The sequence below is a fragment of the Cebus imitator genome, unplaced genomic scaffold, assembly GCF_001604975.1.
Source record: "Cebus imitator isolate Cc_AM_T3 unplaced genomic scaffold, Cebus_imitator-1.0 Scaffold118, whole genome shotgun sequence".
In the NCBI taxonomy this organism is placed as follows: Eukaryota; Metazoa; Chordata; class Mammalia; order Primates; family Cebidae; genus Cebus; species Cebus imitator.
Window position 1 is genome coordinate 3432479 of NW_016107433.1, and position 25409 is coordinate 3457887.

The 25409-nt window shown below is 42.2% G+C and overlaps 1 protein-coding gene and 1 pseudogene across 2 annotated transcripts in view; both read right to left on the reverse strand.

The window, feature by feature from the left end:
- PSMD7 (proteasome 26S subunit, non-ATPase 7) lies at positions 1-10533 on the reverse strand. Its single transcript, XM_017539348.2, has 7 exons — positions 10338-10533; positions 7011-7102; positions 5776-5868; positions 5268-5365; positions 4629-4709; positions 1902-1993; positions 1-1004 (listed from the first exon to the last, which is right to left on the reverse strand). The coding sequence occupies exons 1-7, from the start codon at positions 10409-10411 to the stop codon at positions 560-562; spliced, it is 975 nt and encodes a 324-aa protein (XP_017394837.1). The 5' UTR covers positions 10412-10533; the 3' UTR covers positions 1-559.
- The window catches only part of LOC108311702, a 21152-nt pseudogene continuing 6228 nt past the window's right edge, over positions 10486-25409 (reverse strand). The window contains exons 2-3 of the transcript XR_001828330.1: positions 19126-19230; positions 10486-10610 (exon numbers count right to left, since the gene is read on the reverse strand). The product of XR_001828330.1 is annotated as a 40S ribosomal protein S2-like (transcript). The remainder of the gene's footprint in view (positions 10611-19125; positions 19231-25409) is intronic.

Below are 25409 nucleotides of genomic sequence, written 5' to 3' on the forward strand. Positions count from 1 at the left end.
TTAAAAATCAAGCCATTTAATTGTTTTTGAAGGTAAACAATATAAGGAGCTGAATCCCAACCCCTGAGAATGCCAGAGCTATGGGTCCAAAATGGTGTGGTATTGTCAACAATTCAGAAGGGCCAGCACTCCAGGTGTGACCAGGCAAAGAACATATGGAATTCATGCATTCCATTTAATAATTTTGTAAAATACCAGAAACAGACCCCAAGAGTCTTTCAAGATGGGGAAAATTCAACTCCTGGTTTTAGAGATAAAACAATGAAGAGAACCAGAACTGGTTTGTTGACTTCTCTTCATGTTTCTCACACGATCTGAAGCCTGAGCTGACTATCATATCCCCAAGTCACAGAGCTGAAGCTGCAGTTCAGGTTTGAGATCAGTCTCCGTTCACTTCCACGGAGTGCCACAGCCAGAGTGACTGGAGGCAGACAGCTCTTGTTGGGACAGCTTTCTAACAAGCAAGTCTTTTTAAAGTGAAAAAGAACCCTCCAGCGGCACACTGATTTAGTTGGTAAGATTTTAATTTACAAATTAAAAAAGTTATTTAATACATGTTTTACTTTTTCTCCTTTTTCTCCTCTTTCTTTCCATCACTCTTTTCCTTATCTTTATCTTTCTCCTTGTCCTCTTTCCTATCCTTTTTGCTTTCTTCTTTCTCCTGCCCTTCTTTCTTCTCTGCATCCCGGTTGGCAATCTTGTTGTTGATGAGGTTGTGCAGGGCAACCACGGAACGGATCAGCGAGGCCAGGTACACCACCACCATCTGGTCGTTGGTCTTCAGGTAAAAGGCTTTGACAAACTCCTGCAGGCTGACATCTGGCAGCAGGTTGAAGACGTCCTGCAGCTGGTAGATGATCTGGTGGTTGATGGGCAGCTTTCCTGTGGCTACTTTTTCCAGGTAGCTCCTGATATCCAGAAGCTTGGAGTTCAGTCCCTTCAAACCATGGACCTGGTTTGTGATCCGCTGGGACAGAGTGCCCACCGTTGTGTCTTTGATGTCTCTGTAATGACCCACAGTTAGAAAGGGCAGGAGAAAGCATCAGGGTACCACGTTATTGCACAAGTTCTCACATTCTAAGAAAATACCTAGCTTTGTTGGGTGTGGCAAGTTTTTAAAAGAAGAATGTCATTTCTCCATTTAGTAAAGATTTATTTATCAATTCCCTTAATGTCGTTATCATTTGGGGCACATATTTTATCTTCCTCATCACAGGACATTTTTCAAAAAATAATTATAAAAGAGAGCTAAAATAAAACCATTTTCACTTAAGAAAAAAAAATGATCGTTTTTAGGTCAACAGTTCAGATCTGCCAATAACTCTGGCAGAAGCTCTCTAGTTCACCTTTCCTGTTCCTAAAAAGATGGTATTTTTTCTTTTTTTTAAAGATGGTATTTTTTCTACCCGCATCTCCAGAATATTGAGAAGATATTAAATGAGATGGTAATTTTTAGACCTGGAAGGAACCTCACTGACTGATTAAAACTATGACCTTTTTAAAATAAGGCTTATACAGATACATGATTTTAAAAGAAAAGCTATCCCAAGAGGAAGATTCTCTCTAGAAAATGGGCTACATTTGTTGAGAAGAACATCTAGTGGAGAGCGCAGGCCTGCATGTATTTCACAGCTCTGTTCCTATGACAGTCAACATTACAGTTTCCAGGTAAGGTGTGCTCTCCAGTCACATATTATAACTCAAGACATCTAACAGTTGATGATTTACCCATAAGAAAACAAAGGCCTGGAAAGGGACTGTGATTTGCTCAGAATGGCAGAATTGTTAGTGGATGGCCAGGACCAGAACCCAGGTCTCCATACTCCCGACACAGACCTCTAGCCTTAAACCGTGTGACCTCTCGGGCAGCAAATGATTTTGATGCTGTGCTAAGGTCTCACCGTAACAAGTGTTCAACTCCAACTTCCTCAGCTTCCTCTGCTCCAATTTCACTGGTCACGTGTTCAAATGTTTTTGAGGTTGGAGTTCCATCCTGGGAGAGGAAGCTTAACTATAATTATTTATTTTCCACAAACAAACTGACACGTGTTCCTTTTCGTACCCTGAGCCTTTTGCTTTAACTCAGCTCATTTAATGAGTGCATGACTGAGAATTTTCTATGGCAAGGGTGGGTATGGCTTGCTTTGGAAGTTTAGCCTTCAAAGCTACCATCACTGTGGTGCTGCTCAGTGATGCAGTCTGCTGGGGGACTGCATGTTGAGAAAAATCTGGATCATCCCTCAAGCCCACACTTGGGATGAACACACAGGGAAGTCTCAGGTTGGTTCTTAAAAGTATATAGTTCTCAGCTGGGCGCAGTGGCTCACGCCTGTAATCCCAGCACTTTGGAGGCCAAGGCAGGTGGATCACCTGAGGTCAGGAGTTCGAGACCAGCCTGACCAATATGGTGAAACCCTGTCTCTACTAAGAATATAAAAATTAAGGCCGGGCGCAGTGGCTCAAGCCTGTAATCCCAGCACTTTGGGAGGCCGAGGTGGGTGGATCACAAGGTCAAGAGATTGAGACCATCCTGGTCAACATGGTGAAACCCCATCTCTACTAAAAATACAAAAAATTAGCTGGGCATGGTGGTGCGTGCCTGTAATCCCAGCTACTCGGGAGGCTGAGGCAGGAGAATTGCCTGAACCCAGGAGGCGGAGGTTGCGGTGAGCCGAGATCGTGCCATTGCACTCCAGCCTCGGTAACATGAGTGAAACTCCGTCTCAAAAAAAAAAAAAAAAAAAAAAAAAAAAAAAAAAAGAGAGGGGGGATGGGAAAACCAGGGAAGGGGGGGGGGGGAGAAGGGGAAATAACAGAACACAAGAAGGAAAGAGGAAAAAAAAAAAAAAAAAAAAAAAAAAAAAAAAAAAAAAAAAAAAAAAAAAAAAAAAAAAAAAAAAAAAAAAAAAGAAGAAAAGAAAAGGTGTATAGTTCTGGCTGAGTACGGTGGCTCATGCCTGAACTAATCTCAGGACTTTGGTATGCCGAAAGTTCGAGACCAGCCTGGGCAACATGGCGAAACGCCATCTCTACTAAAAATACAAAAACTAGCCAGGTGTGGTGGTGGGTGCCTGTAATCCCAGCTACTCTGGAGGCTGAGGAATGAGAATCACTTGACCCTAGGGGGCAGAGGTTGCAGTGAGCTGAGATCATGCCACTGTACTCCAGCCTGAGCAACAGAGTGAGCCTCTGTCTCCAACAACAACAACAAAAAAATCTATATAGTTCTTTTTAGAATGGACAATATAAGCAAGCTCATGCCAGAAAATATAACTTTTAGCCCTTATATGTCTCTTGGATCAAGTGATTCCAGAGTGCCAAAAACAATGCAATCAGAATAGCTGGCTTTCTGGAGGTATGAATTAATCAGAGGATCCACTGGGGACGCAGTCCATGGTGGTCACCCAGTCACTTCCTGATGGGAGTCAGAAGATACTTTTCTCAGACCTTGTGCCAGAAGACGCTATATGTCTCCTGTAAAAAGGCTGTAAAATGTCTGCAAGGCAGGACATAGTAGTAAGAGCACAGGCTCCCCAGCCAGGCTATCTGGGTTCAAAGTTTGGCTCCCCCATGTATGTAATAAGGGAGCTGCAAGACCTTGAGCGAGTCACTCAACTCACACAAAGTGCTGTAAAAGTTAGCTGTGATTATTTTACTTAAGATCGTGTTAATCCTGCAAGGGGCATTCTCATCTTTGCTTTGGATGCCAGGATGGTTAGAACCTATAACAGTCTTGTGGAATTTCTTGGTAACCTTTACAACAGGCATGAATTCCTCTTGAGTTTCATCTTGTAACATGATCGGTATGTCCCCTTTATCCTCTGCTAAAAAAAATATCTGGCTTCGTTGGTTTGTGTGTATGAACATCCACAATTCCTTTTCTAAAGAGGCAGGAGAAAAAACTACAACAACTGTGTCAAAACCAGGGATGAAAGCCCTATTGCAACTAGGCGCTACATTTGGATCTAAGCTCTCTGGTAGCCAGGTAAAGAGAACAGCTCCAGGAAGACAGAACTTGAAGCAAGGAACATCAGCAGAGAGCTATCCTAAAATACCCTTTTCCAAATCTTAAAACTGAATGTAAGGAAAAATACTGCATATGAAATTCAAAAGCAGATCGTAATTTATCCCTTAAACTTTTCATTTGTAAAAGAGGAATTTGGATTTCTTTTTTGTTTTTTTGGGGGGGACAGGGTCTCACTCTGTCGCACAGAATTGGAATGCAGTGGCATGAGCAGAGCTCACTGTAACCTTGAACTCCTGCGTGCCTGTCTCAGCCTCCTGAGTAGCTAGGAGTACAAGCATGGACCATCAACCTGGCTAATGTTTTTATTTTTGTAAGGGTCTTGCAACGTTGCCCAGGCTGGTCTTGAACTCCTACACTCAAGCAATCCTGCCACCTTGGCCTCTCAAAGCACTGGGTGAGCCACTGTGCTTGGCTGGGAATTTAGATTTCTATGTTCCTCTCTGTTTCCAAAATATGGTGATTAAAAAATTCAAAGGGAAAAAACTTAACTACCTTCTTTTGTTATAGAGACAAAGGATTTGTTGAACTGAAAATGGAAAAAAAGCTATTCACTCAATAAGGAGCAAGTCTAACCTCCCAGGTTCCTAGAAAGATGACTTACATCATGGACTTCTTCCACTGAAATGTATGCTTCTGTGGGCAGCCCCAGGTCCTTTGGCTTCACATCAATAATGACCAATACCTGGCAGAGAAACACATCTTAGCAAATCATCTCATGCCTAGCACAAAAGGGATAATTTCAGTCATTCTTCTCATGATTAGTAAAGCTATTTCTTGTATTCAATTAGAAATGAATCAGGATTTTCAGCAAAAATGCATTTATAGCTCAAATGATCTAATCATTTTTCTGCTTTTTGATTCCCTTCATTAACAAGCTGAGGGGCAGTACAGTGCCTAGTACAAGGGCATTAGGGTCACTACAGGCAAAATTTCAATCCTGGTCCCACCACTACCAGATCTTGCCAACCATGGTGAAACTCAGTTTTCTCATTCGCAAAGAGGATATACAGTTGCTGAGAGGATTACATGAGATAACTCCTACACCTGGGTACTTAGCAGGTGTAAACTCTTATTTATCAAATATATTAGGCTATAGTATACTTCACAGAACACTACAAATTAACACAAGTTTATGGAGAAAAAGCAGTAAGTAGGTTTGCTACTGAAATTCTTCCCAGGATGCTCTTACTTGAGCTGGCTGGCAAAAACATCATTCAAGAATTTCAAAAATAGCACTTACGGAATTAGGACAGTATCTTTTCATGAGTTCATTGATGGCAATGTCATTCTTATGTAGTTTCGGGCCTGTGTGGTACCAGCCAACTATTCTTTCTCTGGCTAGGAAGGAAAAAAATTAGTGGGCTTTAACTATTTCATGAAGATTTATACAACTCCCTCAAAAAGGATGAGAACATCAATAGTTATGTCCTTTACCTCTTTGAAAATTCCAGTCATATTTACCCTGGTGGTACTAAAGCTCTAATGGAAGACTGATTTTACTGGACAGTTCTTGACTTTTCTGCTGCAATGAGAGAGTTATTTTCCCTCTTACCCAAACCCAGGTGGTCTATTTGGCCTTAAATTGCTACTCTAGTTTTTCATTTATTCTACCATACTCCTCTACTATCTCTAGTCTCACTTAAGTCTAGCTAAGTAAAAGGGCACTTGATGTTAAAGAAAGAGAAGAAAAGACCCCCATACACACAGATCAATTCTATGCTAGAACACCTTAGAACATCAAGACATACCATTGACTTTCTTAAACATTCCATACATGTTTTCCAAATAATCATGGTCTAAAAACCACACAGAATCGTCTTTGTCATCTTCATCAAAAGGAACTATAGAGGAAAAAAATGTTAGTTTAGGGTGCTAGATAGAAACCTAGAACACAGGTCACAAGTAAAGACCCGTAGGCCAGATCCGATTCACTTACATGTTTCACTTGCCCAACACAGTATTACATTTTTTTTTGAGCTGCCCTCAAAAATGGAGAGAATGCATATAAAAATTCAGACTCCCAGCTGCTCTTAAAAAACTGGAATACCAGTTGGGCGTGGTGGCTCATGCCTGTAATCTCAGCACTTTGGGAGGCTGAGGGGGGCGGATCACAAGGTCAGGAGTTTGACACCAGCCTGGCCAATATGGTGAAACCCCATCTCTACTAAAAATACAAAATTAGTTGGGTGTAGTGGCGAGTGCCTGTAGTCCCAGCTACCTAGGAGGCTGAGGCAGGAGAACTGCTTCAACCCAGGAGGCAGAGTTTACAATGAGCCGAGATCACACCACTGTACTCCAGCCTGGGCAACAGAGTGAGACTCTATCTCAAAAAACAAACAAAAAACTGGAATATCTGGCAACTACCAGCTATAGCCAGGTAGGGGCTGCCTCCTTTATAAAAGACACATGCTTTTCAGTTTTCTACAAGCCCAGTAAGTTCCTGAAATTTTCCATTTGACAAATGACATTACTAGCTGGTCATTTTAGACACTGGAGTTAGTGACCTCTAGTCCAAAGTCATCCAGCAAGTTCTTTATTGTTGTTGCTTTAATCATAAAAGTAATACATGGATACATTCTTGGAAGGATTCACATAAAAGGGTAAAGTTCCCGATCCCTCCCCTTACTCCACCTATAAGAAGCATGGTTAAATAGTTCAGTGCAGGGGTTGACAAACTGTGCCAGCCGCCTGTTTTTATAGAGATTTGCTGGAATACTGCTACTCTCATTTGTTTACACGTTGTCTATAGCAGCTCTTGCATTACAACAGCAGAGAGCAGCAGGTGCCGTGGAGACCACATGGCCTGCAATTTAAAATATTTACTGTTTGGTGTAGGGTGCAGCCTTAAGTTCTCTTTTCTGTACTTCAGCAATTCCGAGACAACCTCTAGGTTGTAGTCAAAAGTGATAACAAAGGTTTATTTTTTAAAAATGTTAATTGACATTTTAATCATGCTCAGAGAAACACAAAATTTGTCTTTTACCTGCAAAACTGTTCGATACATCCAGTACTTTCTTCTGCCATGACCCCAAAAGCACACCAACAACTCGCTTCTGGTTTCCAACCTTGCCAATTCTGGAGGAGAAAACAGATGGTCAGAGTGAATAGGCTCACACAGGAACATGGACAATAAGATACTCAATGGGAAATATCAATGGCACAGGTACAATTTAGTTTACCTGGGAACTCAATCTCCCTAAAGCAATGTAGTCTGGTTTGGTTGATATTAACTATCAGGGATAATTCATAAACTTGGTACTGACACACACTGGCAGTTTTTACTTAACACTGACTGCTAAGTAATACATGCTTGGGAAAATTTCAAACTTCTCAGAAATTTAAAATGAAGAAAATGAAAACTTCTCAGGTCCTAGGATCTAAAAATATTTGGTGTTTGAAAGAAGAGCACTAGCTGGTGTTTGAAAGCAGATTTAAGCTATGCTACCACATTTAACTTTACTTTTTCTTTGCAGCTTTCCTTTCTCCTTTAAACTTTTCCCATCCTTTAGTCTTTTTTGGAGTCAAGATGCTAGAGTAGGCCAGGGGCAGTGGCTCAGGACTGTAATCCCAGCACCTTGGGGGGCTGAGGTGGGTGGATCACTTGAGCTCAGGAGTTTGAGACCAGCATGGGTAGCATGGGCAACATGGTGAAACCCCATCAACAAAAACTAGAAAACAGCTGGGCATTTTTTTCCTCTATTTTTTTTCCTGTTTTCAACAAAAAATAGACAACAGTTGGGGGTGTGCCTGTAGTTTCAGCTACTTGGGGTTGCAGGGCTGATGTAGAGGGTTTTTTTGAGCCCAGAAGGTCGACTTCGAGGCTAGCTACAGTGGGCCGAGATCATGCCACTGCACTCCAGCCTTGGCAACAGAGGGAGATCCTGTCTCAAAATAAATGAATAAATAAATAGAGGAGGGCTGAATGATAAAGATTTTACTTCAGAATTTTTATCTCCATTTCAAACCTCCTCAGTCATTTTCTCCTAAGGAGTTACAACTGCTTCACTTATACACTCTCATTTCATTCGTCTTCAAGAAGCATCCTTTAACCACTAGCAAACGTGACTCAGAAACACAACTCCATGCTAAGGAAAGACAAAAGCCACTGTTAACTATACTTTCTTAATAGCTGCTAGTTTCGCACTGGTTTAATACTTTTCTTAATATACACTTGGCAAATCTATAAATGCTTCTTACGTTTGGGGTTTGAATCAAAGTTAATGCTTCTGTATTTCTGGTGCCTCTAATTTTTTTGTGGGGGTGGGGGAAATTGAGTTTCCAACTTCAACTTCCATACTCATGGGCTTCTGTTTTGGTCTACAAAAATCTATTTGTATTTTTTAGAGCCCTATACTTGCTTAACAGAGAAGCTAGTGCTCTTCTTTTTTTTTGAGACAGGGTCTCACTCTTGCCCAGGCTGGAGTCCAATGGCAGGCATGATTTTGGCTCACAGCAGCCTCTACTTCTCTGATTCAAGTGATCCTCCCACCTCAGCTTCCTGAGTAGCTGAGACTACAGGCACATAGCAACACACCTTGCTAATTTTTTTTTTTTTTTTTTTTTTTTTTAGAAAAGGGGATTTTTTTTTTTTTTTTTTTTTTTTTTTTTTTTTGTAGAGAAGGAGTTTCACCATGTGGCCCAGGCTGGTCTTGAACTCCTGAGCTAAAGCAATCCACCCACCTCGACCTTCAAAAGTGCTAGGATTATACGTGTGTGCCACCAGGCCAGCCTGAAAGCTAATTCTTAACCAGTGCTTGAACAGAACTGAAATGGTGCCTGCCCCTAGGATCCCCTGGGAGAAAGACAATAATTACTCTACTGTAGAAAAGTCAACATATCCTAGGCTGAGGGACCTTTTTTTTGGCTCCCACTGAATTAGTTGCACAGAGCAAATTGCAGGAGAAAGAACACTTTGCAATAATGGCTTTATAGTAGATGCTCTGAATTGGGTCTTTCCATTTACCAGTTCAACTAACAATCTTGTAAAACTTAGAAACACGTGCAACAGGTCTAGCAGGATTAACAGCTCCAAAGCAAGGGGTGGTGGATGTACACCCTCAAACAATGAGCTTAGGAGATGAGCTTTGAGATGATTCCTTACCTTTTTCATTAAGGTCCAAATCTCCAATTGGTCTCTCTCTCTTTTTTGGAGACAGGGTCTCACTCTCACCCAAGCTGGAGTGCAGTGGCGCAATCTCGGCTCACGGCAGTTTTTCTAACTCCTGGGCTCAAGCGATCCTCCTGTCTCGGCCTCCCAAAGTGCTGGGATTACAGGCGTGAGCCACCATGCCCGGCCTCGTGTTTTAAATAAAAACGGAAACCTCATCTATATTTACATATGCACACATATACATAATACATATAGATATATTTTTGAGATGGAGTCTAATCAGATTCCCATTTAGCAATGTTAATGGGTTAAAACTACAGCTGATCCAGGAAGCCCTTCGGGGTGCTGAGCATCATTCAGATTTGGATAACAGGAACTCGGTAATACACAGGAGCCTGGGGGCAGGGGGCAGTGCCACATGAAGCTAGCCCCCTCCACCCCACTCCGGCATCATCCAGACATCATTCATTTTGCATCATTCCCGTTTTCGGTGAAATCAACTTGTTTAAACGAGGATAAACATAAATACGAGCCCGGGGCGTGATTCAGGGCCAAATGAAGACCCTGCGCCTCACTCCGACATCATCCACATTTCGGTGAAACCAACTCGGTCAAACGAAGATAAACAGATAGCCTGGGGGCAGGAGTCAGGGCTAAAGGAAGCTAGCGCCCTCCGCCCCACCTGGGCATCATCCAGGCATCATTTACTTCGCATCATTTCGGTGAAACCAACTCGGTCAAACGAAAATAAACAGATATGACCCTGGGGACGGGGGTCAGGGCCAAATAAAGCTAGCCCCCCTCCGCCCTACCCTGGCTTCACCCAGATTTCGGCAAAACGAACTTCGGTAAAACGGAGTGACAGACAGGAGCTTGGGGGCGGGGGTCAGGGCCAACTAAGGCTAGCCGCATCCCACGATCCCCGGCATCATCCAGATTTCGGTAAAACGAACTTCGGCAAAACGAAATCGGTAAACCGAACAGGAAGCTCAGGCCCAGAAGTAGCGGCGGCTGGGGCAGGCGTGGAAGGCTGGATGACTCCGGCATCCTGAGCCGAGGCTGGTCTGGGCTCGCGGACATGTAAGGGCCACCAGCCACCCGTTCTGCGTCCCCGGGTCGCCCGCGGCCGCCGCGCCATCCCCAGAGCGCCGGTGACTCAGCAGCGGCTCCGCCGCTGGGCCCGCTGGGCCACTCGCTCACCGGTTGAAATGATCCACCACACTAAGCAGCACCAGGGGGTGGACCACCACCTTCTGCACCGCCAGCTCCGGCATCGCGACACACGCCCGCCAGGCCTGGCTCCCTGTTACCCGCAAACACCTGCAGCGCTAGCGATTACCCGGCGCTTTCAGGCCCAGCTCCTCTTCTTCCGGTTCACCCGCCCCCGCGTGGCCTCCTTCTTCCGCTCCCAGAGTGCCTCGCGCGGCGCTCCCGGATCTTCGCCACTGCCGCCATTCCGGGGCGGGGAGAGGACTAGAAAAAGGTGGGGGTCGCCCCAGGTCTCTAGGCTAGCGTTTCTCTGGATTTAAAGGCCAAAGGGACATTGGCGACTTGACCTCCTGGTATTGGCCTGCACTATGACGTGCAGAGGCTTTTCGCCTCAGATCCTTGTCAGCACCGCCCTACCCTCCAAAGTAAATAGTTAACAATTTACGTTTCCACTACCCAGAAGTTCACTTTTGTTTCAGGTCGAAATCTCCCGGGATTTCTTAGAGGCACTTTAAATCTGTAACATTAGAGCACGCTTTGAATGTAGCTTGGTAATTTATGTAATTCTCATTTTCATTGAGGAATTTCTCCTTTACTGTGGACACTGCAATGAAAGTGGCAACCTGCGGGTGTCCACTTGTCCTTATATTTAATACTGTGTAACTAGGGCTAGAAGCACGCAATTGTGGCATTGCTTTTGAAATTAAAAATTACATAAGCATTGAAGAAAAGATGGAAGGCAGTAAGGAAGTATGTCGTGATACCTAGGAAAGAGAAGACGACTAAGGGCGACAAGGCAGACTTTTCATATATATAATATAAGGAGGCAAATTATATGAAAAGTCATACAGGTTTATGTTGTGTCATTTAAAGTTGCCGTTTTTGTAAACGAAAAAAATACTTCATCAACTTGAATTATTTACCTATGTTTTCTTCTGTCTTTAAACAATTTTTGCTTTCCCTTTATCACCAGAGGATTTTCCCAACATTTTGTCCTCTCTTTTTAAGGAGGACTTCCTGATATCCAAATGTCAAGGAACACAGTCGGTCTCTCTTGTATGTGGGTGGTGAAAAATATTACCAAAGATTAGACTGAAATTTGGCCACCAATGAGAGACTTTAATGCCAGGTAGTCAGGATTTTTGATGTGTCCGCATGTGAATTTGTCTTCCGTCTGCAGCTTGGATTTATTATCAGATTTTCTGCTAGATCCCCAAGGAAGTAAATAGCAGAATGTGCTTATTATTCATAATTAATTGAAGAGACTCAATACTATCTTTATTTTTAAGTTTTTTTTTTTTTTGTACAGATGGTGTCTCACTATGTTGTCCAAGCTGGTCTCAAACTCCCAGCCTCAAGCAATCCTTCCTCCTCAGCCTCCCAAAGTGCTGGGATTACAGGCATGAGCTACCAGTGCTTGGCTACTTATTCTTAATTAAAACTAGAAAGATATAAGGGTTATGTTAACGAGAAAGAAAACTAAGAATTATTGAATCTATTGAGTGCCTATTTTATGCCAGCCCTGGTTCAGACACAAATATTTAATCCTTTTAATGAATGCTTTTCAAACTTTGCTATACTTACAAATCACCTGGGGACCTTGTTAAAATACAGATTCTGATTCTGTAGGTCTGAGATCCGATCTGAGATTCTGCGCTTCTAACGAGCTTTCAGCTGAGGCCCATTCTGTGTTAACAAGGCTTGTGACAACCTTAGGAAGTAGGTATTTTCTCATTTACAAATGAAATTTGTTGCTCAAATGTTGCTCTCGAGGTGGGCTTTTTCTGAGACTTAGAAAAAATTTCATCTTTCTCCCCCACCTATGTGTTTCTGCTTTAGTTTTCTCTATAGTTTTTACCACTTGTGAATGGTTTGTAGAATTTACCTATTCTGTTCATTGGCTTTGTCTCTCATTAGAATGTAAGCTCTTGTTTAGTTCTTAAGCCCTGTTTCGTTTACTTTTTTTTTTTTTAGTGGGACAGAGTCTTCCTCTGTCACCTAGGCTGGAATGCAGTGGCACGGTCGTGGCTCACTGCAACCTCTGTCTCCCAGGTTCAAGTGATTCTCATGCCTCAGTCTCTCGAGTAGCTGGGAATGCACCACAGCACTTGGCAAATTTTATTTTTAGTAGAGATGTTGGCCAGGCTGGTCTTGAATTCCTGACCTCAAAGCGATCCGCCCACCTCAACCTCCCAAAGTGCTGGGATTACAGGTATGAGCTACTGTACCCAACCTAGTTTACTTTTTAAAAAAATTAAAAATTTTTTAATTTAGTCTCGCTCTGTCTCCCAGGCTGGAGTGCAGTGGCGCGATCTTGGCCCACTATAACCTCTGCCCACTGGGTTCAAGCAATTCTTCTGCCTTAGGCTCCCGAGTAGCTGGGATTACAGGTGTGTGCCACTATGCCTGGCTTATTTTTGTATTTTTAGGAGAGATGGAGTTTCACTATGTTGGCCAGGCCGGTCTGGAACTCCTGACCTCGTGGTCTGCCCGCCTCAGCCTCTCAAAGTGCTGGGATTACAGGTGTGAGCCACCACACCTGACCCCTAGTTTACTTTTATATTACCAGTATCTTGAAAAGTGCCTAGACTATAGGAGACACTCAGTAATTACTATATAAATGAATAATTACTTATGGTAGTGAAATGAAAGATGACAACAAGGCCTAGACATTGGGAAGGATCTTTCCAAGATCACATTGCTGGTCAAGATCAAGCCAGGTTTCTGTGTCCCCAGTTCCTAATTGGGTGGTCTGCCTGCTTGCAGCACTCTGAGGCAAAAGAATTGTGTTAATTTGGCTGGGCTCGGTGGCTCACACCTGTAATTTCAGCCGTTTGGGAGGCCGAGACAGGCGTATCACGAGGTCATGAGATTGAGACCGTCCTGACCAACATGGTAAAACGCCGTCTCTACTAAAAAAAATACAAAAATTAGCTGGGTGTGGTGTTGCTTACTTGTAATCCCAGCTACTCAGGAGGCTGAGGCAGGAGAATTGCTTGAACCTGGGAGTTGGAGCTTGCAGTCAGCCAAGATTGCGCCACTGTACACCAGCCTGGTGACAGAGCAAGACTCCATCTCAAAAAAAAAAGGCATTAATTTTATTAAGATGCTAAATTTCAAACTTTAGAAAGTGATGTGTTTTATTTCACACTTAAGTTTACTTTGCAGTTGTGTAGACTAAGCAAGCTGTTTCGAAGCTTATTAGGTGCCTCCAAGCCTAACTCACTGAAGCAGTGTGAAATTGACTATGAACTTAAAAAATTATTCAAGTTACACATGATCATTGTGGAAAAATGAAATTATTCAGATAAATAAAAGTGAATATAGAGCTGAGCATGGTGGCCTGTGCCTGTAATCCCAGATACTCAGAGGCTGAGGTTGGAGGATTGTTGGAGCTCAGAAGTTCATGACCCGCCTGAACAGTAGGACCTTCTCACAAATAAATAAATTTATTGAAATAAATTACAATCACCTGAAATCTTACCACATACAGAAAACTAATATTAACCTTGGCCCAAAGGGCTATATTTCTTAAGAGACTTCAGCATTAGCTTCCTACCTTCTCTTTTTACCTTCCAGTGTGACCTTCTCCCATCGCCATCCTCCACTCTGCAGCCAGATTTATTTACTTATTTGTTTGTTTATTGAGACTGAGTTTCACTCTTGTTGCCCAGGCTGGAGTGCAGTGGCGCCATCTTGGCTTACTGCAACCTCCGCCTCCCAGGTTCAAGCAATTCTCCCACCTTAGCCTCCTGCGTAGCTGAGATTACAGCCACCTGGCTAATTTTTGTATTTTTAGTAGAGACGGGGTTTCATCATGTTGGCCGGGTGGTCTCGAACTCCTGACCTCAGGTGATCCACCCACCTCGGCCTCCCAAAGTGCTTAGATTACAGGCATGAGGCATCGCCCTGCCCTTATTTTAAAATTTTTAATTTATTATCTTTTTTCAAGAGACAGGGTCTCACTCTGTCCCTGAGTTTGGAGTGCAATGGTGCAATCATTAGCTCACAGAAGCCCTGAACTCCTGGGCCTAAACGATCCTCCTGCTTTAGCCTCCCAAAGTGTTAGGATTACAGGTGTGAGGCACAGTGCCCAGCCCCAGACATATTTTTAAAACAACTTTCTTAATGGAAAATCCCTAGCCTGTGCAAGAGTAGGGGGAATAGTATAATAAAGCCCACTGAGCTTAAAGTCTCCCTCACTTTTCCTGTCTGAACCCTAGTTCCTCTCCTTAAAGGTAGTCACTGATTACTAGTTTCTGGTGAACCTTTCAGAAAGTTGTTTTAAGATGTACCTTTTGCCATCTATATGCATAGCTTTAAAATATGCAAATGGAATTTAACTCTACATAAAGTTCTAAAATTTGCTTTTTTGAGTTAATAATATATGATTAACATACTTCCTTATAGCAAATCTAGGTGACCATCATCATTAATAGCTGCACAGAATGGATTTGATTTCTTCATAATAGACCCCTTCATCTACTCAAGGGCCCAGCTACAACGTTACTCTTCATCAGCCTGTATAGGCCTGGAAAGGGCAAAAACTGTACCAAAGATGTTTCTAGAATCTTTAATTCTTCCACTGAGATAGGACTCTTTTGCACTCTAAACTTTGACAGTCTTCTATAACCAATGTCTCTGATGTTTTTCTCAATATTCATTTAACAATATGTTGGGCACTAACTCTGTGCCACTGTTTTAAGTACTGTATAGGAATAAACAAAACAAAGGTCTCGCCCTCTTTGAACTTACCATCTTGTTAGGGGAGATAGACTATAAGCAAATAATACATATAAATCCCATGTAATATTCCGTGTGGTATCAGAAGGTGTGCTTAGCCTGTCACACCTGCTCGCCATGATCAAATGTGGCAGGCCTCAATGAATCATGCATCTCGGTGTTCATGCCCTGGTGTTGTCTCTTCCAAAATTGACTATAAGTTTGAGGATGTGACTTGCTTTGCCACATGAGATATTAGCAAGTGTGATACAAACAGAGGCTTGAATAACACTCTCATGTTGCAGTGTGTTCTCTTGGAATGCCCACTCTTGGAACCCTGAGTCATATAGAGAAATCTGGCTACTTTGCAGGAGAGACCATATGGAGTAGAGGAGAAATGCCTGGCCATTCCCCAGCTATTCCAGCCATTCCAGATGAGGTGCCAAGAAATGTGAGTGAAAAAACCATTGTGAATATTTCAGCCCTAGTAGATAGCATGTGGAGCAGAAGAATTGCCCAGCTGAGCCCAGCCCAGGTTATAAAACTCTGTGAAATAGTAAGTCATCACTGCTGTTTTAAGTCACTAAGTTTTGGGTGGTTTGTTGTGCAGCAATAGATAACAGAAACACTAGGCAGTTTGTGAATTCTTTGTGAACCTAAGGTTCTTGGTAAATAATTTGCCAGTCAATGCTTGTTATGTTGGTGAGCTGAGCTCATCATGTTATGAGGTGAGCTGCTCCCTAAGTGTTAGCTCTGTCCCTTACTTTCTCAGTGTCATTTGCTGTTTTTACTCTTTCATTTGAAGGTTATTTAGGCCTGTCATGGAATATCTCTCAGCTCAAGATATAGTCTGAGTCTGAAGACGTTTCTAAAGCTAGGCAGCAATTTTGGAAACTCATCCCAGCAGGACTGAGTTTGAGAGTGTGGAAAAACTGGAGTATGGTAAAGAAGAAATTCTTGATGCCTCTGAAACCCTTCCCTGTAAGCTTTCTCCCTTTCATATCCTACTGTGAAGGTAATAGAGAAGAGCATGGGCTGTGAGTCAGATCTAGATTTGAATTTTGCATTTCCTATTTACTGGCTAGGATATTTTAAATGAGTCACTTAATCTCTCTAAGCCTCAATTTCCTCTTTGTAAAATAGAGATAGTAATAGTGCTTGACTCAGGTGAGGGGAGCCAGGGATGGGAGATGACTGGGCTATCCTAAGCAGAGACATATTTAAGAGAGTAGTAAGAAATAAGTTTATCTTGGTTGGGTAGGACCAGGTTATAAAGGACACAGGATTTTTATTGTAAGTCAGAAAGTGATATGATACGATAGAAATGACATTTTTAGAAGGTTAATCTGTTAGTAGTATGTAAAATAGATTCATAGGAAGAAAGCTAGTGCTGGGCATGGTGGTATGCACCTGTAGTCCCAGCTACTTGGGAGGTTGAGGTGGGAGAACCACTTGAGCCCCGGAGTTCAAGACTATCCTGAGCAACATAGTGAGACTCTGTCTCTAAAAAAAGAACAATTTTTTTTTTTAAATAACGAGAACTAGGGAAACCTGTTAGGAGGAATTTTAAGTAATTCAGTATGAGGTGGCAAATACCTGGAGTGGCAGAAGGAACAGAAAAAGAAACAGGGAGATGCATTTCAGAGAAAAATAGACAGAAAATGGGTGATTTACCTGTGAAAGATGAAGGAATAAATGAATAAAAAATTACTTCAAAGTTTCCCGGCTGAGTGGCATCACTTGAGGCCAAGGTGGGAGGATTTCTTAAGGCTGGGAGTTTGAGATGAGCCTGGACAACATATCAAGACCTTGTCATGGTGGCATGAACCTGTAGTCTCAGCTCCTACTTGGGAGGCTGAGGTGGGAGGATTGCTTGAGCCCAGGAGTATGAGGTTACATTGAGTTATGATTGTGCCACTGCACTCCAGCCTGGGTGACAGAGTGAGACTGTCACTTAAATAAATAAAAATGAAAAATTTTACTGGTTCATAATTTTTAAATATTTTTGAAAATGTTAATATACTTACCAAAAAGATAGAAAAGTATGTTTTCTGTTTCTGATTATAAGAGTAATGCACACTCATTGTTAGAACTTCAGGTAGTACAGAAATATTAGACTTATAAAGTAAAAATCTCCCATAATCCCACCATCCAGATATAATCACCTCTAACAGTTCAGTGTGTGTTCTTCTAGGTGAAATCTTTGTTTGAAAGAACCTGATTTCAGAATGTAGTACCAGTTATTGTGTCTCTTTGTTTTAGGGTTACTCGATAACACTTCTCATTTTAAAATTTTAATTCCCCAATCTTATAACTAACTACAGGCCTAATTAGTTATACATTTTGTGGTTGAGTCCCACAATTGCTCAAGAGCCCTTAGCTCTGCATCTTTGAAGAATGACTGGGAGACTCTGGCTCTGAGTCTTTGCCTTCTTCCAATATAATCAGGGAGCTGTTGATATTCCTTCTGTGTCCTATCCCTTTCATTACATGTACTCTTTTTACTTTTGGCAGCATTGCTTTGGGTTTTCTTCATTTCTTAAAATATTTTTGATTTGACTATCAGATGATTGCTCCTACATCCTAAGATAACAAAACTTTTAGGTGAAGAAGATTTAAGTCAGCTTTCATTGTGTGATGTGTAAAGAAAGCATGCTTGCTGGTGTTTAGTGTCTGATTCAAAGTGGACATTGTTGTTTCATCTCTTACATGATGCTTTTCAACACAGGGTAGACATGTATCTATTATTAAAAGCATGAAGGATTTTCCCTTCTAATTTGTAATTAAGGATTAATGGCTATCAGATGATCAAAGATTGATTTTGATTTTTCTTATGTGTCAAATAAGGTTTAAGAATTGGAGTCCGAAGGAAACATCATTTTGACTAAAATACATGAAGAGTGTAAAGAAGACCACTGGAAAATCATAAAGAAGGCATTTTCCACGTTGTTATCCCTCATTTCAAAATGGAACTGACTTAAAATCATCTCTGATATAATAGTCACTAATTGGGGGTGAATTTATTCAAAGGAATGTAGAAGGGCAGTACAAGAAATCCATTTTCTTTTGTTCATTGAATTCTGGACTGAACTCTGAGAGAATCTGATGAGAGTTTAAGGATAATACATTTTCTTCTTCTTTGATCATTTTTATCTTTAAGTTTAGGGAGTTAGCCTCCACAGACTACAGCATCTTAAAAGAGTTCTTATTTTTGCTAAGTCCAGAACAAGGAATAACAGTTTTACCAGCATTTCAGCAATACCTTGAACTTTGCAGCCTTTATCATTTTAAGAGATTTTGAAGAAAAAAGAATACATAGCAGAGATACCACCTTTAGCCCAGGCTGTATGTGTTTTGGGTTCAGACATCCTTGGGAATGTCTGGCAAACTAAGGTAGGCCCACTAGAACTCTATTTGTATGAGTCACTGAGACACCTGCAGTGGCACTCATCTTAGAGAAGAGTCAGATACACTGGTTTGGCCCAGAAACACACCCTTAGTTTTTGGAGAGAAAATAGTGATCCTTGGGATAGTATGAATCTGCCACTCAGAGTTGGCTCTCAGTTCAGCCCCTTGTATCTGAGTCCAGAAAGCCATGCTGGGTAAGCTTTGTGAGAAAACTGAAAGAGCCATTTCCTAAAAGCTCTGTGAGACATTTGGGCACAAGTAGTAGCACTGCTTATATTATTTCTCTAACAGATTATAATCTAAAACATAGAGAGTGGCCGGGTGTGGTGCCTCATGCCTGTAATCCCAGCACTCTGGGAGGCTGAGGTGGGTGGATCACCTGACATCAGGAATTCGAGACCAGCCTGGCCAACATGGTAAAACCTTGTTTCTACTAAAAATATAAAAATTAGCTGGGCGTAGTGGCACATGCTTCTAATCCCAGCTACTCAGGAGGCTGTGGCAGGAGAATTGCTTGAACCTGGGAGGCGGAGGTTGCAGTGAGCTGAGATCATGCCACTGTACTCTGGCCTGGGCCAGAACAAGACTGTACCAAAAAAAAAAAAAAAGATCAAACAAAAAAACCCAAAAAATATGGAGAGAAGCCTACTTAACCATTTAACAGTTTTGGTCCCTTGTGGCACCAGTACTTCAGCATGATGGCAGCAGGTGACAAGTTCATAGAAGTTAGTGGTGTCTAGCAGTATCAGGAGGCCTGGGGGATGTGGAGACATATGACAGATAGGGGCCAGAGCAGGGGAAAACTAAAACCAAGCATACCAGAGGATCACTGTCTGAACTTGTATGTCTGCATGTGCAACATCTCTGGAGTTTTAAAAGTATTTGGGGTGGGAGAAACATGGCAAGGGCTGATGTGATTGCCTGACAACTTCTTCTTGCCTTCTGCACAGATAAAACCAAATCACTGAGACAGCAGTATTGCAGTAGAGAAAAAGTTTAATAATCATGGGACCAGCCAAGTGGGAGGATGGGAGAGTTATTACTAAAATCTGCCAGCCTGAAAGCTCAGAGGATAGAGTTTTCTAAGGGTAGTCAGGAGAGGGCTAGGGAATGGGGAATACTGATTGATTTGAGATACAATCATAGGAAGTTGAAACAGTCTTCTTACAATGAGTCTGTTCCTGGGTGGAGGTCATAGGATTGGTTGAATTAATTCCTTGGTATGAGTCAGAGGTCTGTGTGGAATCAGTTGGTGGCCAGAATGCAAAAGTACGAAAAATGTCTTAAATACCAGTCTTAGGTTTTACAATTGTGATGTTATCTATAGAGACAATTAGGTAAGTTACAAATCTTATTACCACCATAGGTAACTTCTGAGCAGTAAACTACAACTAGTTATTATGTTATCTAACTACACATAGGTCTTAGTAGAATTCAGGACCTCCTCTAATTCTAATCGTGTGGCTTTTCATTAGTTTTGCAAAGGCAGTTTTGGTCCTGGAACACGGAGCGGGTAGTTTTGGGAAGGGGCTGTTATCATCCTTGCTTTAAATAGAATGGTATTAGGTATTCAACAAAGACTGCCTAGAAATGGCTCCCTGCTTGTTACAAATTAGATACACATCTCAAGACCTCTGTTGGTCATTTAAAAATATCTAAGGTATTCCTTTAGATTTTTCTATTATCTCATAATAAAAGTAGGAAAATAAAAGATCCTAGTGCTTTATTAATCAAGGTTGACAACCTACAAGAAAACATCACAGAATAAGAGAGTAAGATTTTTATTAGTAATATATATGAAGGCAAAAAGCATTTTAAAGATACATGTATGTGTCTATGTGCATTGGATTGTGATTATGTTATAATCCACTTGTCTGTCCTAATGAAAGCTATTGTATACATAGAATGAAGGTAATCTTTGGAAAATCATTAATGTGCTTCCTGTCTTGTGCCCTTCCTGTACAGAATATTTGTTCTAGTTTATGGGAGGCATCCATCTGTGGGTGGGATGTCTGTGAGTTAAGAAGAAGTAAGCCAGAGAGAAAGAGAAAATATTTAGCTTCTGATGTGCAAGATAGGATTATTGAAGTTAATAGCTCTGCAAGCCAGGGCATTGTCTTGAGAGGTAATTTTCTAAATTTTTTTATTCTCCTTGTTTCAAACCTAGATTAAAGGTCCCAGTTCATAGGCTCCTCCTATAGTTTAAGTACTGCCCTGCTTACCACTAAGTCTTAGCTAGAGTCATGAAGAATGGCGATAGGATGTAAGGGAGGTAAAAGAAAACCCAACTCCCTTTCTTCCCAACGCACGTGAAGAAAGAAGAGCAAGGTGGTTAAATGTGAGTGTTTTAGTTCTTCCTTTGAGTGTTGTTTCAGAGTAGGAGGTGTGTTGGGTGAATGAGGGTTACAGAAGGCAGGGAGGAGTTCCTGTCTCATGCTTTGTTTGGGACTGAAAATCTCAGATTGCCCTGTGTCTACCTGGGTTCAATTCCATTGCATTGATAGCCCAATGAAGGCCATGGGATGGGGGCTTTCAGGTACCCGCCACCGCATCTGGCCATTTTTTTTTTTTTTTTTTTTTTTTTAAAGATGGAGTCTCACTTTTTTGTTCAGGCTGAAGTACAGTGGCGTGATCTCAGCTCATTGTAACCTCAGCCTCCTGGGTTCGGGATTCTCCTGCCTCAGCCTCCCAAGTGACTGGGACTTCAGGCATGTGCCACCACACCCAGCTAATTTTTGCATTTTTAGTAGAGACAGGGGTTTCATCATGTTTGCCAGGTTGGTCTTGATCGCTTGATCTCATGATCCGCCTGCCTCCCCAGCCTCCAGAAGTGCTGGGTTTACAGGTGTGAGCCACCGTGTGTGGCTCTGATTTTTGTATTTTTAGTAGAGATGGGGTTTTGCCATGTTGGCCAGCGTGGTTTTAAACTCTTGACCTTAAGTTATCCTCCTGCCTTGGCCTCTCAAAATGCTGGGATTACAGGCATGAGCCACCATGCCTGGCTGAGATGAAAACTTTTCTAAAGAGATTGTTTGCTTTAAACCAATTTGGACCTTTAAATTGATTTTGTTTTTGTAGAGGTGGGGGTCTTGCTGTGTTGCCCAGTCTGGTCTCAAACTCCAGCCTCAAGCAGTCTTTCCCATTACATGGGAAAAAAATAACTTTTTAAAAATTAGACAGAACTTCATAAGCCTCCACATGCCGATATTTGCATTTGAATGTCAGGTTAACTATGAGTTCAGTTTGTGTCCTGTGTTGGTATGTACTGTAATCCCAAACTCTGCACTTTTTTTTTTTTTTTTTGAGATGGAGTCTTGCTCTGTCACCCAGGCTGGAGTGCAGTGGCATGATCTTGGCTCCCTGCAACCTCCGCTTCCCAGGTTCAAGCGATTCTCCTGCCTCAGCCTCCCAAATAGCTGGGATTACAGGTGCTCGGTACTACGCCTGCTAATTTTTGTATTTTTGATTTCACCGTGTTGGCCAGGCTGGTCTTGAACTCCTGACCTCAGGTGATCCACTTTCCTTGGCCTCCCACAGTACTAAGATTATAGGCATGAGTCACTGCGCCCGGCCACTACGCTTTCTTTCCTCACTCATAAATGCATAAATACTGAATGCTGTATGTGGAAACTAAGTGTAGTATACCTTGGGTCAGAGGAAGAGAACTCTAATTTCTTTTCTTTTCTTTTTTTTTTTGGAGACACGGTCTCGCTCAGTCTCCTAGGCTGGAATGCAACGACTCAGTCTTGGCTCACTACAACCTCTACCTCCTGGGTTCAAGTGATTCTCCTGCCTTAGCCTCCTGAGTAGCTGGGATTACAGGCACCCGCCATCATGCCCAGCTAATTTTTGTATTTTTGTAGAGATAGGTTTTACCATGTTGGCCAGGCTGGTCATAAACTCCTGACCTCAGGTGATCCGCCTGCGTTGGCCTCCCAAAGTGTTGGGATTATAGGCAGGAGCCACCACACCCGGGAGAGAACTCTTAATTTCTGTAGAAAACTTGGGCAAGCCACCCTGAGTTCCTAAGAATCTTTTATGTGTTTTCTGTGGTCATGCCCAATTTGGATGATAATAGTCAGTTCATTATCTTTGTTGTTGTTGTTTTGATACAGGGTCTTGCTGTTTCACCCACACTGGAATGCAGTGGTGTGATCATAGTTCACTGCACCCTTAACCTCCTGGGCTCAAACAATCCTCCCACCTTAGCCTTCTGAGTAACTGAGACAACAGGCATGTGCCACCATGCCTGGCTAATTTTTTTATTTTTTATTTTTTTAGAGACAGAGTCTCACTACGTTGCCCAAGCTGATCTTGAACTTCTGGGCTCAAGCGACCCTCCTACCTTGGCCTCTATTAAAATATCTTAAGCCTAAAACGCTCTCCTGAATTCCAATCTGGATAGGCTTCTGCCTACAGGATCTTCCCATCCAGATTTCTATGTCCCATAAGCACCTCAAGTTGACCAGTAGAGAGTTGAACTTGCCATTTTCCCTTCCAGACTTGTTCCTCCTTCTGTATTCCTGAGCTTAGCAGACACCCCCACCATAGAAGGGACCTAGTCAGGCATGTGGATGTCATTCTAGAGATTCCATTCCTTTTCCACAGAAATATAATTGGTCAGTGAGCATCTGTTCCTGCAAATGGCTTAAGAGGCTTGTCACTTTCTGGCCCCTGAGTGTTCTTTTAGCTTTGTTACCTGCCACCTAAATGCCAGCCATGGGGACTATCCCCCTGCTGTGTCCACTTGCCCCTGCTCTGGTCCTTTTGCTCATGTTTTCTCTCAGCCTGTAGTGTCCTTCCCTTGTTGTCTGCTTGAAGAATCCCTCACTCATCCTTTAGTCTCAGCTCAGAAGCCTTTGTGAAGACCTTGTCCCCGGGGCAGTTAGACTCAAGCATTTTGCACATGGGTTCTTCTTGTACTTACTGTGCCATCTAGTCCCTGTTTGTTCTCAGGCTGCCATGGTACAATGAGGGGCCCTGGAGGGTGGGGGTTTTGTGCTACTCATTTTGTATCTCAAGGCAGGCCAGTGCTAGGCACCTCAGAGCTCTCAGTCATAAATGCTTGTTGAATGAATGAAACTCTCAAAGGCATGTTTTTAAAAACTTCTAATAATTTTATGATTATTATAATTTACTTTTGATTCTTTCCAGGAATGTAGGTAAGTGAACATTTGTATTGCTAAGAGGTCTTGTGTACATAGTGCTGACCTTTCAGTTGGTTCTGAATGTTTTCAATGTTTTCGTACTTCTGAGCAAGTTCAATGACTACACACATGGCCCTCAATTTGTCTTCTTCAGTTTAACCTCCTTAAAGGTGGGGCTTGTTTTTTGCTACATATTGTATAGTGATACGGGAATCCTAATACATGTAAGAAATGTAAAGTACCGGTTTGATATAGTTTGGATATTTGTCCCCACCAAAATCTCATGTTGAACTGTGATATGGATGGCTCTGTGTCCCCGCCCAGTTCTCATGTCATATTGTAGTCCTCAGTGTTGGAAGTGGGGCCTTGTGGGAGGTGATTGGGTCATGGGGGCAGAATTCTCCCTGGGGTGTTATTCTCATGATAGAGTTCTTACGGGATCTGGTCGTTTAGAAGTGCGTGGCACCTTCCTACCCTCTGTCTTCCTCTTGCTCCTGGTGACATGAGGTGCCAGCTCCCTTAGCTTTCCACCATGATTGTAAGCTTCCTGAGGCCTCCCAAGAAGTTGAGCAGATGCCACCATCATTCTTCCTGTATAGTCTGCAAAACCATGAGCCAATTAAACCTCTTTTCTTTGTAAATGGGGGTGTGGTCCTCATGGCTGGTGCAGTCTTTGTGATAGTGAGTGAGTTCTCATGAGATCTGGTCATTTAAAAGTGTGTGGCACCTCCCTGGCCCCACTCTCTCTCTTGCTCTTGCATTTGCCTTATGAGTGCCTACTCCTGCTTTGGCTTCTGCTGTGAGTAAAAGCTTTCTGAGGCCTCCCTAGATCAGATGCTAGCACCATGCCGTCTGTGCAGCCTGCAGAACTGTGAGCCAATTAAAACTCTTTTAATATAATTTACCCTCTCAGGTATTTCTTTATAGCAATATAAGAATGGCCTACTGTAGAGTTTTTAAAAAGCACTCTGTGAATATTCAACTGTTAATATAATGTGTTACTAGAGTAATGCATCAGAAAAAAGCCTGGAAGGAAATACACCAAATTGTTAACAGTGGCTGTCTTTGAGTAGTGACAATGAGTAGAGTATATTTCACTTTTTTTGCTGTTCTGTGTTTTTCAGTTTTTACTGTAGTTTATTATTACCAGTATTGGTTTTTAGTGGAAATCGCTGAAGTTAAGTTATCCTATTAGCAGGGCAGTAGAACACTGTGCAACTTCTACAAGCAGACAGAATTGTACATTTTAACATCCTTAGTTTCCTCATCTATAAAAAGGGACAATAATACAAACGGTAAGTGTACTAATACACCTGTATTCTGGATCACTCTTGATTGCTAGTGGTGGAATCCTACTTTAACCTGCTGAAGCACAAAGGGAAATTTATTATCTCATATTACAGGCAATTCAAAGGGCCCTGATGGTTCCAGGATTTCAAATGAAGTTTGAGACCATTGGTCTATATGTCTGTTTTGGTACCAGTGCTGTGCTGTTTTGATTACTGTAGCCTTGTAGTATAGTTTGAAGTCTGGTAATGTGATGCCTCCCACTTTGTTCCTTTTGCTTAGAATTGACTTGGCTATATGGGCTCTCTTTTGGTTCCATGTGAAGTTTAAGGTGGTTTTTTCCAGTTCTGTGAAGAAGGTCATTGGTAGCTTGATGGGGATAGCATTGAATCTGTAAATTACATTGGGCACTATGGTCATTTTCACGATATTGATTCTTCCTAACCATGAACATGGAATGTTTCTTCATCTGTTTGTGTCCTCTCTGATTTCATTGAGC